This window comes from Cervus elaphus, chromosome 12 (genome assembly GCF_910594005.1).
Source record: "Cervus elaphus chromosome 12, mCerEla1.1, whole genome shotgun sequence".
Classification (NCBI taxonomy): domain Eukaryota; kingdom Metazoa; phylum Chordata; class Mammalia; order Artiodactyla; family Cervidae; genus Cervus; species Cervus elaphus.
Window position 1 is genome coordinate 92,137,898 of NC_057826.1, and position 17,358 is coordinate 92,155,255.

The following is a 17,358-nucleotide window of genomic DNA, read 5'->3' on the forward strand; positions in this document are numbered from 1 at the left end:
CCAAAATTCATTTCTGCCCAGAATCTCACAACGTGAACTTCTTTGGAAACAGGATCTTTGCAGATGCAATAAATTAAAATGAGGTCACAATAGATGAGGGTGGCCCCTAATCCAATGACTGAGAAGAAAAGACACCCTAGCATAACATCACATGATAATGGAAGCAGAGACTGGACTGGTACACCTAAAAGTCAAGGAACTCTAAGGCCTGTTGGCAGCAAGCAGCACCTAGGAAGAGGCAGGGAGGACTCTCCAGCAGAGCCTTCCGAGAGAGTGCAGCCCAGCCACCACCTTGATTTTAGACTTCTAGCCTAGAGAATTACGACAATAAATGTCTGTTGTACTAAACTGCAGTTTGTGCTAATTCGTCACAAAAGGAAACTAGTACAATGGTGAAAATGCTTTACCCAGAAGATATAGTACCAAGTATGCAAAACTGACCTTTTAACCTGTACCCACAGGTCCAGGAGGCCCAGGGCCTGGGGTCACACCGCCTAGGTTCAAATCCTGACTCTACCACTCACTACCTGTGGGCGCTTGGGCAACTTGCTTAACCTCTCTGTCCCTCAGTGTTCCCACCTACAATACGGGGATAATATCAGCAACTTCAGAGAGCTGTCACGAGGATTAAATTGGGTGATTCACAGAACGTGCTCGAGTCGAGCCTGACACCTATAAGCACCCCATGTATTTGTTATTCTCAGCGTCATCAGAGGTTAAACTGACTAAAAAAGGTAGAAATTGGCCACTTAGAACTGTACACAACACCCACGTCTCATGGTCCTGTCCCCTTATTCCAGGCACGAAAAACCATGGGAGATGTCTCTCTCAGGGCTGTGCACGGCAACCAGAGACCAGGGTTAAAATTAGGATCTTCCACTGAAATAAGATTGTCCAAGTTTCAATCTTTCCAGGCTAATCTGCAGAGCCAACATGTTCTCTTGTTAAATAATCCTAGGAACTCCACAAATGATACTCAGCACACATTCCAAACTAATCACTGGAAGATAGCAACCTGGTTACACAGAGGTAGACTCCTTGTAAGGCTCAGCTCGTCTCCAGCCAGAGAGCAGAGAGAGGACCAGTCTCCCAAAAGAGCTGGTTGTCTAGGCCTGGCTCCACCTAAGCCAGAATCCTCCCGAAGACTTTCTTACTCTGCATTCCATGGCCCCAGCAGTGTATAAACATGACTGACACTAGCCCTTAGGGAACGGCTTCCCCTTACTTTCAGCCCATACTTGTTCTAGAGCCCTCATACTCCCAGGTTCCTGCCACCTCCCACTCTGGGTAAAATCACCAAGTTAGAAGCCGCTGTCTGCTAGCCACAAGACAGCCAAATGGAGACGCCAAGTCTAGTACAATAGTCATAACTCATTTAAAAAATGTCAGCATTCCAGATAATACTTGCAAGGATGATTGCAATTATTTAAATAGCATGATTGAAATTGATAAGAAATGTTACATTAATTGCTTGCACTGAACGAGCCCCTTCTCGGTACCAGACACAGAATTTTTATGTAGATTAACTCATTCAAGTCTGACCATTATTATTATCCCCATTTTACAGTTGAACAGCATGAATCAGGGAAGTTATGACTTTACCCCAGGTCACACAGCTAATACAGGTGATCCTTGAACAACATGGCTGTCAGGACATCAACCCTCTGCACCTGAAAAATCATATGTAACTCACAGTCGGCCCTTCTGTATCCATGGATTCAACTAACCAAGGACAGTGTACTGCTGCAACATTTACTATTTGAAAACGTCCAGGTTCAAGTGGACCAGACAGTTCAACCTGTGTTGTTCAAGGGTTAATGGTATTTGGAGGAGCCAGGTTAACAAAATAAAACAATATTCTATTTTAAAAATCCTACATATCCCAGAGAGGCAACCAGTTATCCACTACTTACAGAGCTCAAAGGCAGCCTCTTGTCTATGGACTAACACTATTTAAATTATCAATCAAAAACTACACTCTCTTAAAAGTTATACAAAACATAAATGAAATACTACACGTGAACCCTTGTCCTGCATTCCACTTGAGATTGCAAAGAAATAAATCCTGCCCCAGCCAGACACTGGTCTTTATCCCCTATGGAGATGACATGGACCCACACCTGCCCTCGTGGTGGTGATCTGGACGGGAGCTGAGAGGCCTGCATTCCAGCTGAGCTCTCCCTTGAACGCAAAGATACGTGACCCTGCTGAGGCTTCCTCCACACTTAACTGAAAAGTGAGAGACGTGGGGCAGTCCCCCTAAAATTTAAACACAGCAGTGCCACATGTTCCAGCAATCCCATTCCTGGGTACACACACAAAAGACATGAAAGCCGGGACTCAAACGGACACTGGTACACCTCTGTTCATGGCAGCTTCATTCACAAGAGCCAAAAGCTGGAAACCACTCAGTTCCCCATCAACAGATGACCAGACTAAATATGGTATATACGTACAACAGAATATTGCTCAGCCTTAAAAAGGAAGGAAATTCTAACACATGGTACAACTTGGATGAGTCTTGAGGACAATGAGCGAAGTGAAACAAGTCAGCTGCCAAAGGAAACAGACTGTATGATTGCACTTACATGGAGTGTCCAGGGTAGTCAAAACCAGAGAGAGAGAGGTGAGCTCCAGGCAACAGGAGGCGGCGGGATGAGGGAGTTACTGTTTAATGGGGACGGAGTGTTGGCTTGAGAAGATGAAAAAGTTCTGGTGAAGGTTACTCAAAAACGTGAATACACTTACCACTGAACTTACACGGTACATTTTAGCTTGTGTATTTTACGGCAAACACACAGACACAGAAAGGGGTATTAATTAATTAAGTGAATTTCAAATCTTGGTTGCACTGTGGAATCTCCTGTGGAGATCTTTTAAAATATCTGTGCATCACCAGGAGTAAGAGGGTAGACACAGTGGACCTCTGATGCACTGGGGGGCAACACTGATACTCATGAAGCATTCATGCCAGGAAATGCACCTGTGCTTCTTAGGGGAGTCAACAGAAGCACAGAGCCAGCATGGGCAAGGCTGGTGGGGATGGATGGGGTGCGGGGATCACAATCAAAGGAAACAAACACGAGAAACTTCACCGGACCCTGGATCCACCCCCACCCCCCGACTTCCCCTCAAAAAAGGCTATTAAGTTCAGTTGAGGAAAATCTTCAAGTAGAATTTAAAAGTGGATGGTGGAAAAAAAAAAAAAAAAAGTGGATGGTGGACTTGAAGGCATGCGGAGGGGGTTGTGGAAGAGAATATTCTTGTTGTTGGCCTGTGATAGGGGTGAGGTATTTAGGGCTAAGCTGTCAGATTGCAGATGCAATAGTGCGGCAAGATGTGGATAGCTGGTGAAGCCAAGGGAAAGAGATGGACTTTCTAAACATTGTTCTCTGTGGTTTTGAGGGTTCAGAGATTTTTTAAATAAAAAATAAAAATATCTATGCCACTGCTCTACCCCAAAACAAACAGCATATCTGGGGCACAGGATTCAGAGAAAGAGTGTTTTCTTTGTGAAGCTCCCCTGGAGATTATAATGGGCAGTGAGGTTGACAACTAGGAATTAGACAAACTCTAAACTGAGATGTGATACAGCATGTATAACAATCAAAAGATGTGCAATTAACCTAAGAGGGTGCCCCACTGCTGATACCGAGCGGCCCTGGGAGATTTCTTCACTCCCAAATGAGCCCAGCGGCCCTGCCTCCCACCCTTCCTTCATAGGGTAGAGTTAGTTGCTCAGTTGTGTCCGACTCTGCAACCCCATGGACTGCAGCCCACCAGGCTCCTCTGTCCATGGAATCCTACAGGGGAGAAGCTGGAGTGGGCTGCCCTTCTCATCCTCACCCTTGCCCTCAGTTTCTCTCCCCAAAGGCAACCTCTAAAAAAATGTTTGCATAACCTTCCAGAGGTATTCACGAGTACATAGGTTAAAAGTCTATCTTCCTGTTTTGTTGCTGGATCTTGTTTGTCCTACAGATCAAAGGTACACATTTGCAGAGATTTCAAAACTACTTCATAGAAGCACACTATAAGCTTCATTTCTTTCTCAGAGTTCACTAGTCAAATGTGAAAAGTTACAATCGGAGCCTACTTTGAAGAATAACACGTCAGCACAATCCTCCAAACTGTAGGTCGATTCAAACTGACAACAGGGTATACTCTATTGCAGAACGGAGGAGGAAAGCGCTGAAACTGTCCCCAGAAGCAATGCAAAGCAAGCAAAGGGTTCTTGTGTCCCCGGTTCTCGTGGACAGGTAACTGTCTCTTTATACATTCTCTTTAAATGAATATTTTTTGCTTTGGAAAATAAACCTCATTAGCAGAACAAAACTAAGAGCCTACTGGTATCAGCTGTGTAATGATCATTTTCGCAGAAAAACTTTCTAAGAGTTCAGTATGAGCAAGGCTTTGGATTGATATGGGGAGGGGAGCAGAGTTTAGGGAGTGGGTGAAAGGAGAACTCATATTCCGTGAAGCTGACAATGTGACTAACTTCTTACCCCAACCCTGTGAAGCCTGCCTGGTCAGCCCCAGGCTGAGGCAAAGAATGTGGAAGTGATAGACATACCCAAGGACCCAGGGAGGAAGCAGTCAAGTCTGGCTAATTCTGAATCAAAAGGGTCAATAGGAAACATTGGTATGGGAAAAAAAAAGAAAAACTGGTAGAAGAAAGCAGGGAAGGCAGAATGAATGAGCAATCTGACTATGGGGACACACAAGAAACAGCCAAGATTCTCTACATCCAAAACATTCCAGTTATGCCCATAGGTTGAGCTTCACTTCAACTTTAGGCCCATGAACCTAAAGCTTCATTATCCTTCGAGAGGCAGTAAGACCTAAGGGATGTCTAATGAACCAGCATACTTCCTCCTCCTCTTCCTCAACCCCTCTTCTAAATCCCCACAGCACTAGGTTGACCAGAAGTTTGGAGGACCCTCTCATTGAAGTCAGATTCCACAATGTGAACTAGGCATAAAGATTAACACTTATTTCAAGCAGTTCCTTCCCATCTCAATAGGGTCATGAATGCTTGGGCTCTCCAGCCCGCAGCAATGATCAACTCAACCCTGGACGGGATAACAGGATGCCAAGTAACTGCAGAGCAACAATCCCTCAACTCGGGTATGCTAGTGATAACTTCAAAACCACTTTTAAGATGACAAAAAAATGCAGTGCAAATATCCAACCCACCATCCAACTTTATTTGTTAACATTCAACAATAGAGCGTGTTAGGTTTGCTTTTGTTTGTTTGTTTTTAAAAAAGTATACACGAAGAAGAATTTGGTCTCCAAATTGACAGACCCACTCCATCTCCAGAGATAACTATTTCCCGTGAGTATATACATTCAAGAAAGCACAGGATGTTTGCATTAATTATATGTAAATTTTTTAAAATGTGCATGGAGCCAAGGTTTTAAATCCATTTTCTGTTAACTTGAGATGAGGGCAATGAGGTGGGAAGGCAGGCAAGAGGCAGCAGAGATGAGGGCAATACCCCTCCCCTGACATTCAAGTGCTGATGCCATGGAGACACATTCTGAAAGAGCATTAAATCATTTAACCCTCTGAGCATGCACTTTCCCATCAGCACTTTACCAGAGAGGAAACGGAGGCACAGAGAAATTAAAGTAACTTGCCCAGGTTCCACAGAGGGTGAAGGCAAGTCTAAACTCAACAGTAAACACTTGCCTGGCAGTCAAATTCTTGAGATTACCTTTAATTTAACTAAAGATAATAGAAACAATTTCCTCATTCAGACCAGCAATGCAATGCTGACACTTTAAGCAAAACCTGTAATAACAGCAAATATAGTCTGAGTGTCTTCCTAGGTACCAGGATTCCAGGTTACCACTTAGGTACTAAACCTAAGCATTACTTAAGTATTTTAAAGATCTGCTGCTTCAATAACATGTAAATCAAGTCCATTTATAAGAAGATGACTAAGGAATTAACTTAACATTATGTAAGACTGAGTTCACAATAAGGCAATAAGATAAGTGAAGCAAAATTATTAGGAACTATTATTCTACCTTAAAAAGATTGAAGGCAAAAGAAGGGGGCAGCAGAGGATGAGATGGTGGGACAGCATCACCTACTCAATGAACATGAAATTGAGCAAACTTGGAGAGACAGCGGAGGGCAGAGGAGCCTGGCGTGCTGCAGTCCATGAGGTCAAAGAGAGTCAGACATGACTTAGTGACTGAACCACAACAAATTAATTTGCAAAAAACATATATATATAAAAATGTCTTTCTTTAGAGATTCAGGAGGAACAGGAAAAGGCGAACAATTAAAAGTCGTCCTCTTTGGGGATCCTAAGCAAAAAAATCAGAGGACTGTTCTATCTTTAATCAAGAGCAAAAAAACAGACCAATAGTTTCCCGTAATGTGGGCACGGTCTGAATGCACAAATTACTATCAAACAGTATCTCTGCTAACATACTCAACTGACCTCAAAGTTGTGAATGAATGAAAAACACTTTTAAGTTGCCGTGGAGGGGGAAAAAAACAGAAGAAGAAGACATCTTCCAAACCTTACTGTCCAGCCCCACCCACCCCTACAAGGATTACAGTCCAGAAAGGCCAGGGCTGAGACCTTCCTTATTACACAAACAGGTTATCCAGCTCACTCAGCCTTCCCCGCGGCTCCAGAGAGCACCACCTACCCCTAGGAATCTCTGGGGAGTTGACGTCACTTAATCCCTAGTCAGTGGAGATTTGGGACTTTATCGTCTAAATCACATTTGTTTCCCAGAAGGGAGAAAAGCAATCTTAAAGCCATACTGAAACAGATCCTATACAGTAAACACAAACCTGGACAGAAATCAATGCCAGGGTTTGTATGCGGTGCTTGTGTGTGCTCAAAATCAAACACACAGAAGGAATACTGTAAATAAAGTGTTCAGTAACATGCTCATGTGTTTTTACTTACTTGACAAAAACCTGCCAGCCCCGTGGAAAGGGTAATCTGTGTATTAGGAATGCTTTTCCACCCTTGCACTGCAGCACCAGGGCATCTGAAGTTGTATCAGGAGTGCCTGGAGGGCTTGTGGAAAACAACTTAGAAGGTCTGGGTGGGGAAGGGACTGCAGCTTTCCAGCAGGTTCTCAGGAGATGCTCTGCGGCCACTGCAGGAAAACCCACTATGCTGACTGCAGAAACAGGCGTCGGTGCCTCCGGGCACCTTGGAAAGAAGGGCTGTGTGCAACTCAGGACTGTAAGATCAGGCAGGAGTCCAGGGAGAGTGGTGTCAAATGGGAGGGCCTGCTGATGAACTGGAGACACGGTATTTGCCACTTTTAACCAAGCTGAGATGTTCATCTTGTGGATGCCCTAAATCTCCAGTGAAATTTGATAAGAAAAATTATCATTAAGTCATGGGAGTATGAGTTGTATGAACTGGGGAAAGGTGGAAGAAGCCCCACCCCCTAGATAATCTGGTTGTCAAGGTCCTTGCCTGGCTATAACTACATTCTCTCTTTAAAAAAAAAAAAAAAAAACAAGCAAACCTGTTTTCAGAGAATTCCGAGAATCTGCCTTCTGAAATGGTTTAGAGTGAGCTGTCTACTCGGCTGGAATGTCTTGGGCACCAGCGAGGCTCCAGATCTACCTCTCTTCGGGTTCGTTGGATGCCATCAGTTCCAGAGCCATCATCAGGATTTACACCCAGCCTATCCTAAGTTAGCTGTTGTCCCTGGGGGCTCAGAAGTTAAGGCGTCTGCCTCCAATTCGGGAGACCCAGGTTCGAAGTTGGGAAGATCCCCTGGAGAAGGAAATGGCGACCCACTCCAGTATTTTTGCCTGGAGAATCCCATGGACGGAGGAGCCTGGTAGGCTATGGTCCACGGGGTCGCAAAGAGTTGGACACGACTGAGCGACTTCACTATCACTATCTTCAGTGAAACTATATGACAAACCTGACCAATGAAAATAGAAGCGTGACGAAGAGGCCTCTCTGAGCAATGAGAGAGAGGGCACCCCCCCCAACACAAACACACACACACACACACCCAAACTTCACCCACCCTCTTGCTGCTCCAGGCCCTGTGCATTCCAACCACACCCACCTTCACACCACCCCCCACTTCACCAGGTCACCTGCCCATAAAATCTAATGAAAAGTTTTTTTTAAAAAAAGGCCTCTCAAAGAACAAAAAGATTCTTCAGGGAGAGACTAGGTTAAGCTGCTCTCCTCTAGACAGCACTAACAGTCTTTGTTGCCTACAAATAAAGGATTCCATGATAAATTCCCCTCTGGCTACCCCTCCCTCCACAGGACCTATCCACACCACCTAAACACCAATCCCACCAAACAGCCACACAACAGACACACTGGAATGCCTTTCCATTTTCCTGCGGACCTCCATCAAGGCTGTGGCCACACCCTTCATGAGGCATCCCATTTCCCCTTCCAAATCCCTCACTTGTGTCTTCACTTCCATGGAATCTGGAAGTACACCAATAAAAGTATAGGCATTATTCTTCAACTCCCAGACTCTTATAAAGTATAAAGCTGTAACCATTTTCCTTCATCCCCAATGTGTGGTACGTGTCAGGTACTCAATTATTGAAATCACCGCTATTTATTTATTTTAGCACTATGTGCCAGGGCTGCACACTCTTGAGAGTCCCTTGGACTGCAAGGAGATCCAACCAGTCCATCGTAAAGGAGATCAGTCCTGGGTGCTCATTGGAAGGACTGATGCTGAAGCTGAAACTCCAGTACTTTGGCCACCTGATGAGAAGAGCTGACTCACTGGAAAAGACCCTGATGCTGTGAAAGATTGAAGGCGGGAGGAGAAGGGGACGACAGAGGATGAGATGGTTGGATGGCATCATCGACTCAGTGGACATGAGTTTGAGCAAGCTTTGGGAGTTGGTGATGGACAGGGAAGCCTGGCGTGCTGCAGTCCATGGGGTCACAAAGAGTTGGACACGACTGAACTGAACTGAACTGGCAGGAACCACATCGGCCACTGTCACAGGAATGTAAAACATCATCCTTCAAGGTGTAGGAGAAAACCCCAAGGCTATTCAGGCAGTTAAGGGCCAAGTCAGGATTTAAACTCACATCTACTCAATACCAAACCTTGTACCACTTTGCTGACATTGTTCTGCCTTTTAAGAGAGAAAAACAAAATGGAATGGTAAAGTGAAAAAGCACCAGCTCATTGGTCAGTCAACCCCCTACAAACTTCTGCCTGATGTCTCATCAACCCTAGGCTTTAATGCATGGCCAGTACGTGTAATATTCCCTGGAGAAGGGCATGGCAACCCACTCCAGTATTCTTGCCTGGAGAATTCCACGGACAGAGGAGCCTGGCGGGCTACAGTCCATGGGGTTGCAAAGAGTTGGACATGACTGAGTGACTAACACAGAACATGTAATAAAGTGTGTTTTACAAATTATCCTATTTGGAATCATCGGAGCATACCATTATATTACGGAAAAGCCTTTCTTTCATTTCAGAGCCTCACGATGAGATGGGATGTCTCTACATATACATAAAATGGTTGGATGGAGCCAGGATATACTCTATAAAAAGCCCATGTATTCTTTGAAGCTTTTCCTTGGAGGGATAAAAGAGTAAAATAAGCTAGAGAAAATCCTGTCCACCTACTTTTAAAAGAGCACACTATCCAAATGGCAACAGGTTTCTGCAGTTTGATAAAATCAGGACAAACACCTGAAACAGACAGAAAGGAAGGACACCTCCTTTGATGAGTCAGAGAAGGCAAACTGGCAACAGCTGGTGAGAAAGGCTGACGGGTCTGGCAGCATCAGCTTCCAACCCCGCCTCCCCCAGCCCCTGTCACCGGTTAGCCGTGCGGTTTTGAGACAGTGTCACGGGCTTCAGCTTAGGGAAAACCACTGGTCCTCTCAGAGGTAATAACAAGGAAATGGTGACAATGGCACATGAAACACACAATACTTGGTAACTTCACCAACTTCAATTCCACACCACCTGCTGAAGTGCCTACCCTGGAGGGCTTACCTGACTCAGATCAGAAGTGGGATAGCCTTTGTTTCTCTTTTGGGTGCCATGCAGACTTGGTAGGCATTAGATCCGGTGGTATACTAGCCTTGTAAAGAAAATGAGCTGTTGAAAAGCTTATACCGTGGGAAGGTGAGGGGCAAAAGCAAACTAACGGCTCCCTCGAGAAAAAAGGGGTTCTAACGCCTGAAACAACGCTAAGTTCTCCAACAAACTGGGTATTATGAGCTTAAATGCTCCCAAACAAGTCATTTGGGCTGAGGACATATGTGATTAAAGTTAAAAGCATATGAAAAGAACACTTTAGCTGGTGACCTGAAAGCACCTTTTGAAAAGCTTAACCACAACATCAGTGCATGTAGGAGGAACTTGATTTTTTGTCTATTACAGACTGCATCTCAGGGCAACATTGCATACACCCCTCCTCCATCTTCAAAGAAAAACACAGACTGTTAGAACCAAGCAGCCCTAAACACAGATGTATTCAATCCTGTTTTACACACCTGAGATTAACAGTTCAGAACTTAACTTTCTAGCACTGGGAAAGCAATAAGAGGCTGAGTGCTAACCACCGAAACACACCCAGTCACCAGATGATTTGGAAATCTCATTATGCAGACAAGAGCATCAAACACTAAAAGTACCAGCCAGAACCTTCCCCTGCAACACACACACAAACACACCCATGCTGGGCTTATGTTACACTTCTTTAACAGAAGCAAAGAGTGAAACACTGATCATTTACAACATTTCTCGTGATTTTGCAGAGGGTAGAAAACCACAGTTCCTGGCACAGACACATTAATTACTGACCCACAGGAGGCACTTAAATTTTGACTGGATCATCAGTGATGAGCAAAATCATCTTACTCACAAGGCCCCTCTTTGCTATCTCTGGTCTTTTAAACTGTCAAATAACTGAAAGAAAACTTTTGACCGATCATGGTGGCAGCGTGTTCAGCAAATACATCATAGTTTGTTACGAGAGCATGAAAGTTATTTGCAAATCATAACCTAAGCATAAGTTCCACTTAAATTTAATTTTGACTGTAGAAAGACTCTCTGGCTGTAATGTTCTCCTCACGTCTGAATTAGTATAGTAGCTTCGCCTTTCCCCTGTTTCCACATCACCTCTGCAGAATTGCATTAGGAAGCTAATACTCCAGCTTTGTTCTGTAGTAATGTCTTAAAGGGCTTTCCTGGTAGTTCTGTGGTAAAGAATCCTCCTGCCAATGTAGGAAACTCTGCTTCTATCCCTGAGTCAAGAAGATTCCCTAGAGAAGGAAAAGGCAACCCACTTTAGTATTTCTCCCTGGGAAATCCCATGGACAGAGGAGCCTGGTGGGCTACATCCAAGGGGTTGCAAAAGAGCTGGACATGACTTAGCAACTAAACAACATCTCAAAAAATAACTTCACAGGTTGCCAAAGGAAGTGGTCAATGTGGAGGCAGCAAGGATCAAATAGAAGTCTATTTAGTTTTAATTCAGTGCGCCAATGCGCAAATCAGGAAGACTTTAGCAATCTCGCATGTCAGAAATCTGAGAAGGGAACCTTGAAGAAGAACTCATTGAGAAATCCCTCAAGAACAACACACGATGTGGTATTTCACAGACCCTCAGCCTGGTAGAGAAGAGACACCATAACAGCCCTGAACTGAGTTAATTTACTTTGTACAAGAATTACTGAAATAAATGTCAATTCAAGGGGAGGAGAGATGGCAGAACATCAGCCCAGACCTAAAACAAATGTAACAGCTTAATTCAAACTACCAAAAAGCTGTTTTTAAATATGTTTTACTAGGAATATGCAGCACTGGAATTGAAATTACTACAATATATATAGGATGTATATATTGAGAATATATATATCCCAATAGGGAGTCTGCTTATCTTTAAATGTTGGGGATGAACCCTGCTTGGTATAGTTCGAGATTTCATTGAACCCATAACTCACCAAACCCACAAAGAAAAAGCACTGCCCTATACTACAACACAGCAAATACAATCCTGCAGTCTCCTCTGGTCTTTCTGCATTGACAGAAGGCCCAGAAAGCCAGAAACCGTATATTCTAATACATTATGCCATCCCCTTTTGCATGGATAGTTGACATTAGATAGTATCTATTAACACTAAGGTGTATTCCACTAGACATCATTTTTAAAATAAGCCATGAACATCCTCACACATAGAAGAATTTAGATCTTGCATCATTTTATATAAATGATGCTATGACTAAAAATATTTGTGAGGACAGACAGAACAGACGTATGGTTGCCAAGGGGAAGGGAGGGTGGGGGAGGAATGGAATGAGAGTTGAGGATTAGCAGATGCAAATTATCATATATATATATGGATAAACAACAAGGCTGCATAGCACAGGGAACTATATTCAATATCCTGTGATAAGCCATAATGAAAAGGAATATAAAAAAGAATGTACGTATATAACTAAATCACTTTGCTAAACAGCAGAAATTAACATTGTAAATCAACTGTATTTAATAAATATATATATATATATACACACATACATTTGTGAAGTCATTTTTCCATTTGTTTGTCCACTAGGAAAACTATCTCATTACTTTGTGATTGCCCATCCCCCAGTTTGAACAATTACTTCCTTCAGTCTGCATCTGATGAGGGGAGAACCCAAAAGTACAGCCCCAAATAGTATTTGACCAGCACTAGTATTGCTGGATTAAGTACATGGACTATCCTGAATGAAGGAACACAGCAACACAATAAGTTCTCTTTTAGTTACACCTTGCGTGTCAAAAGCATTCAGGCTCTGTTCTGTAAGTGGTATTTGTCCTCACACAGAATAGAAAAGCCTGTTTGCTTTTCTAACTTCTCCATGAAAGAGAACATCTGAAATATATGATGTGTATGATACAAACCTTCCCCAGTGGCAGGCATCCGCCTGCCAATGCAGGAGACACAAAAGACTCGGGTTTGATCCCTGGGTCAGGAAGATCCCCTGGAGGAGGAAATGGCAATCCACTTGGGTATTCTTGACTGGAGAATCCCATGGACAGAGCAGCCTGCCGGGTTACAGACCATGGGTTCGCAAAGAGTCGGACTCAACTGAACACATTATACACATACCACCTTCAGCTCTAGAACTACTTTGGAGGAGAAAGGTGGTAACAGCAAATGATCTTCTTTAACAAGACACTCAACTCAAACTAAAGTGCCATTTAGTTCAGGAGATCTCTAAATGTAGCTGTTGATCTGGGGTTTCATTTGGCTGATGTTATACCTTTTAAATGAAATAATGATTTTTAATGCAATAAAAAGAATCCATGAACATATATCATTTATGAATCTGGCATCAAAATCATAGAAGTGTTCATTTTAAGGACATAATAGGCTATTGTGTTAAAGCCTTAAGAGTTCAGGGTGGTTATAAAGTCTGGAAATTGGCAACTATTTTCCATTTTTTACTATGTTAGGTGACCAAGGAATGCCTTCCTGGGGAGAAGGATTCCAAATAGATGGCACACCACTCATTCCATCAAGCTCAAAAGTAAAGTTAGATGAGGATTTCCAAAGAAAGTGGCTACACAGAACGCTTTTCACGCTTGTGGGATCTCAACCTACTTGACAGCCATGTCTAGGAGCACTCTAAAACCACAGGTGCATTCAATGAAAACCAAGCTCAATCACAGATGCTCATGCAGGGAAATGGGTGGAAATGCGGCATTGATGCATTGCGCTCTTCTAAGTTTGCCCAGCACACTCAACTAGCGAGGCACAACACATCGAACAGATCATGGTTTAAGACATGACATCAAAACCCCTTTTTCAATGCATACTCGCCTAGTTTCCACCCGTTGTGACCATCTTATAATCTGACACAATGAAGCTGCCAGACTCTGGGCGCTTGACATATCCAGGACTTTCACCAATCTGAGGATGCCTGACATCCCTCTGGATGAACACATCCCAGCTCAAGGAACTCTGCCCTCTGAGTGGTTTAGCAAAGTGCAAACTCAGGCTGCAAAGGGCAGGCCTGGGGTTAAGAGTTAAATGCATTTCCCTAGAGGACAGAGGCTGCAGCTGACTCCTCGCTGGCTGACACAGAAAAGGTCACCTGGGAAAACTTCTCATCTCTGATGTTCCCTTCGAAGGCCCACGAGGACAGAAGCCAGGGTGAGCAGATTGACTACTCCCTTTTTATGAGGCAAGCCTGTGGCCCTCACAAGTCAGAACCACAAAACATAACCTTGCAGCAGGAATCACCACCTTAACCCAAACCTGCTACCCTGCCACCAAGGCCAGCCCGGGCAAAAGATTAACCTGTGATCTGTGACCATGGGTTCAGTGACAGGGCCAACTTTGTTGAGAAAGAGGGAACGCGCCAACTTTCTGTTTGTTTTAAAGGAAATACTTCCTGGCACATGTTTGGTAAAGACTCTGAACTCTGCACATGAAGCCACGTGGTTGGATCTAATCTGGCTCTATCCACTTAACGATCGGCCAAAGCAACGTCCTGCTGAGGGTAGCCCCTGGCGGGTAATCGACAGGGTCTCATTCAAGTCACGCGGCTCCAACCGGATCCCAAGGATCCCAGCGCCGCGTCCTGTCGGCGCTGCAACCCTCCCGCGCAGTCCCCGCAGGGCCCAGGGGAGGCGGGGGACGGGAAGGAGGGGGGCGGTGGGAGGAACTGGACCGGAGGTGCCCCTTTCAGCTGCAGCAGGAAAGGACTCCCAGCTCCGGCGGCCCAGGTGAAGCTCGAGGGAGCCGCGTAGGAGATGGCAGCCCTTCCAGGATCGCCGACGCTGCCACTAGCAGAATGCGCGGGCACACTGCTTACGGAGCCCACCTGTAGCCACAACAAGCAAACTTTCCTCCCCTTCTGAGTTGGAAGAATCGGGTCCCTAACGCCACCCCCTGGCCCGAGCCAGCAATACGGCTGGGAGCTCCGCGGGATCCTCACCTGATACCCCTAAACCCCCAACTCGGTGTGTTTCAGGGCGCAGACCCAGTTCTGCCTCGCGCCACAGTGGGGTGTGCAGGGGGGAGGGACTGGGGTGTCAGCTGGGTATTATGAAATTTGTGGGGAGAGCCGGAGGACGCCGCTCACTAGCCTTTGCAACTCCAACTCCCAACTTTGCCAGCCACCCAGCCGCTGCCCTCCTGTTCCTCTGCGGCGCGCACTCGGCTCCCCCGGCTTCTCCAAGCCTTCCTTTTAGGAGAAAGCCCCCCCCCCCCCAAAGTCAGCGGATTCCCGCGCGCCCGGCGGACTTACAGCCATAACGAGGTCTCTGCAGGGACGGCTGGTCCTCGTGGGGCATCCTGCGAAACTCTGGGGGCCCGCCCGGGGCGCGCCCCCCGCGGCTCCCCTCGCTGGCCAGGCTCGCCGCTCCGCGCCCCGCCGGCGCGCTTGTATCCGGCTTCTCGCTGTGCCCGCCTGGCCGCCGCGATAGGCGCCCAGCTCGCTCGGTTGCGCCCTCGTCAGCGCCCGCAGCCGCCGCCGCGCGCTGACACCCGGGCAAAAGTGAACTCTCCTCCCTCGCTCGCTCTGGGCCGCCGCCGCCGCCTCCGGGGCAGGTTTCCTTTCTCCCTCCAGCCCTGCCCCGTTATCCACCGCGGTGGGAGCGCGCGCCGCGGCGCAGCGACCTCTACCGCCCGCGGGGCGCAGCGCCCGGACCCGCCCCCGTCCGGCCCCCGGGCTCGGAGGAGGGGGCTGCGCGGCTCCTGGGCCGGGATCCCCTGCAGCTGGGGCCCGCGGCCGCCCCGCCTGCTTTTTCACTTGTGGAGCCTTAAGAGGGTGGAAGTGAACCTCCGCGGAAAACAGCAAGAAAAACCGCAGAAGATACAGCCAGCCCCAGCCGTCCGGGGTGTTGCTCAGTTACAGAGGGACAAACAGCGTGGTTCCTTTTCCTCTGGGGAGATTGCGCCTTGACTTTTTTTGGTTTTTTTTCGCTGCAAACGTTGTTTCTGTGACTCCTTTTCTATAAAATACAGGGTTCCCCTTTCATGACCAGAAACTGAGAGTGTGTGTCTGCTGGAGGGACAAGATAAACACTCCCCGAGCAACCACTCAAAACACCATCCTGGGCTCACCTTCGGCGCGCTCCCCTCCCCCAAGTGCAGAACTATGGCCCAGCCCAGCTGGGGTCGACACCACAAAAACCTTTTCCGGCTAAGCTTTTAAGGAAATTAAACTGCATGTGGCAGTTTTTAAAGTTTTTTTTTTTTTTTTTTTTTTTTTTAATGCAGTCACCTGGAGCTGTTTTTCTTGTGTTTTTCTCTGTGTTTCAGAGTGATAAGATTTGGAGGCATGTGGGACTCTTCTATACTGGTGACCTCACGTGCTTGTCAAAAGTGGAATGTATGGGTGACCAGATGGCTGGTCAAATAAAACAACCCAGGTGGGGATATAAGAGATGATTTTATTGGAGAAAAGGTAGCATAGTGACACTAAGCGTTTTTAAGTCTGTGAAGATCAGGGTGGCCAGCTGGTTTCCGACTCACTCGGGAGCTATAGTCCTTCTCAAACACGTGGAAACTCAGATCCCTGGGCCCCATCCTCAGAGCTTCCAGTTCAGTTGGGTCTGGAACGGGGCTCATGAATCTGCATTTCTAACACGCTGCCCTGTGATGATAGAAAAAAAAGCATGAGGGATCTCAGTTGGATTCAGGGGAATGTGTTCTGATGGAAGAGCAAGGGGATTCTATCCCTTTCCCCTCTCCCCCCCCCCACCCCGAGTCTTGAGATTCTCAGCGGATTAGAATGGGTTGAGTGGGAGGTTTCTCCCTAAAAAGCAGAGGCCTCTTCTTATAAGAGCAATTCACAGGTGAAATAATCACATTTTGAGGCACAGCACCCTGTCAGCATTCAGCGAGACAGGGGCATGTTCAAGGGGAATTTCCTGTGTTTCTGGACATGCTGAATTGGTTATTTAAAGTTCATTTCATCTCAATGATTCCATGTATTAAGTACTAACAATTAAGCCCTTACACATTATCAATTTTCAGTATGAGTGTATGATTTAGGACCCAAATAAGTGGGTAGTCTATGTATTTAAGGGTTTCCCTGGTGGCTCAGATGGTAAAGACTCTGCCTGCAGTGTGGGAGACCTGGGTTCGATCCCTGGATTGGAAGATCCCCTGGAGGAGGGCATGGCAACCCACTCCTGTATTCTCACTTGGAGAATCCACATGGACAGAGGAACCTGGCAGGCTACATACAGTCCATGGGGTTGCAAAGAGTCAGGCATGACTAAGGGACTCTTTTTTTTTTTTTTTTTAATGTATTTAGAGGTAGGAGGAAAATCACTGTAAACCAGAATGGTCAAGGAAGATGACAGCATTTGAACATATGGTTTGAGGTGGACCTTGAAAAAAA

General features: G+C 45.9%; 1 protein-coding gene across 1 annotated transcript in view; it reads right to left on the minus strand.

The window, feature by feature from the left end:
• IQGAP2 (IQ motif containing GTPase activating protein 2) overlaps nucleotides 1-15,380 on the minus strand; it is a 296,931-nt gene extending 281,551 nt beyond the window's left edge. Inside the window, exon 1 of the mRNA XM_043920016.1 lies at nucleotides 15,256-15,380. Coding sequence (XP_043775951.1) covers nucleotides 15,256-15,301 — 46 coding nt within the window. The 5' untranslated portion in view covers nucleotides 15,302-15,380. The remainder of the gene's footprint in view (nucleotides 1-15,255) is intronic.
• Between the last annotated feature and the right edge of the window lie 1,978 nt (nucleotides 15,381-17,358).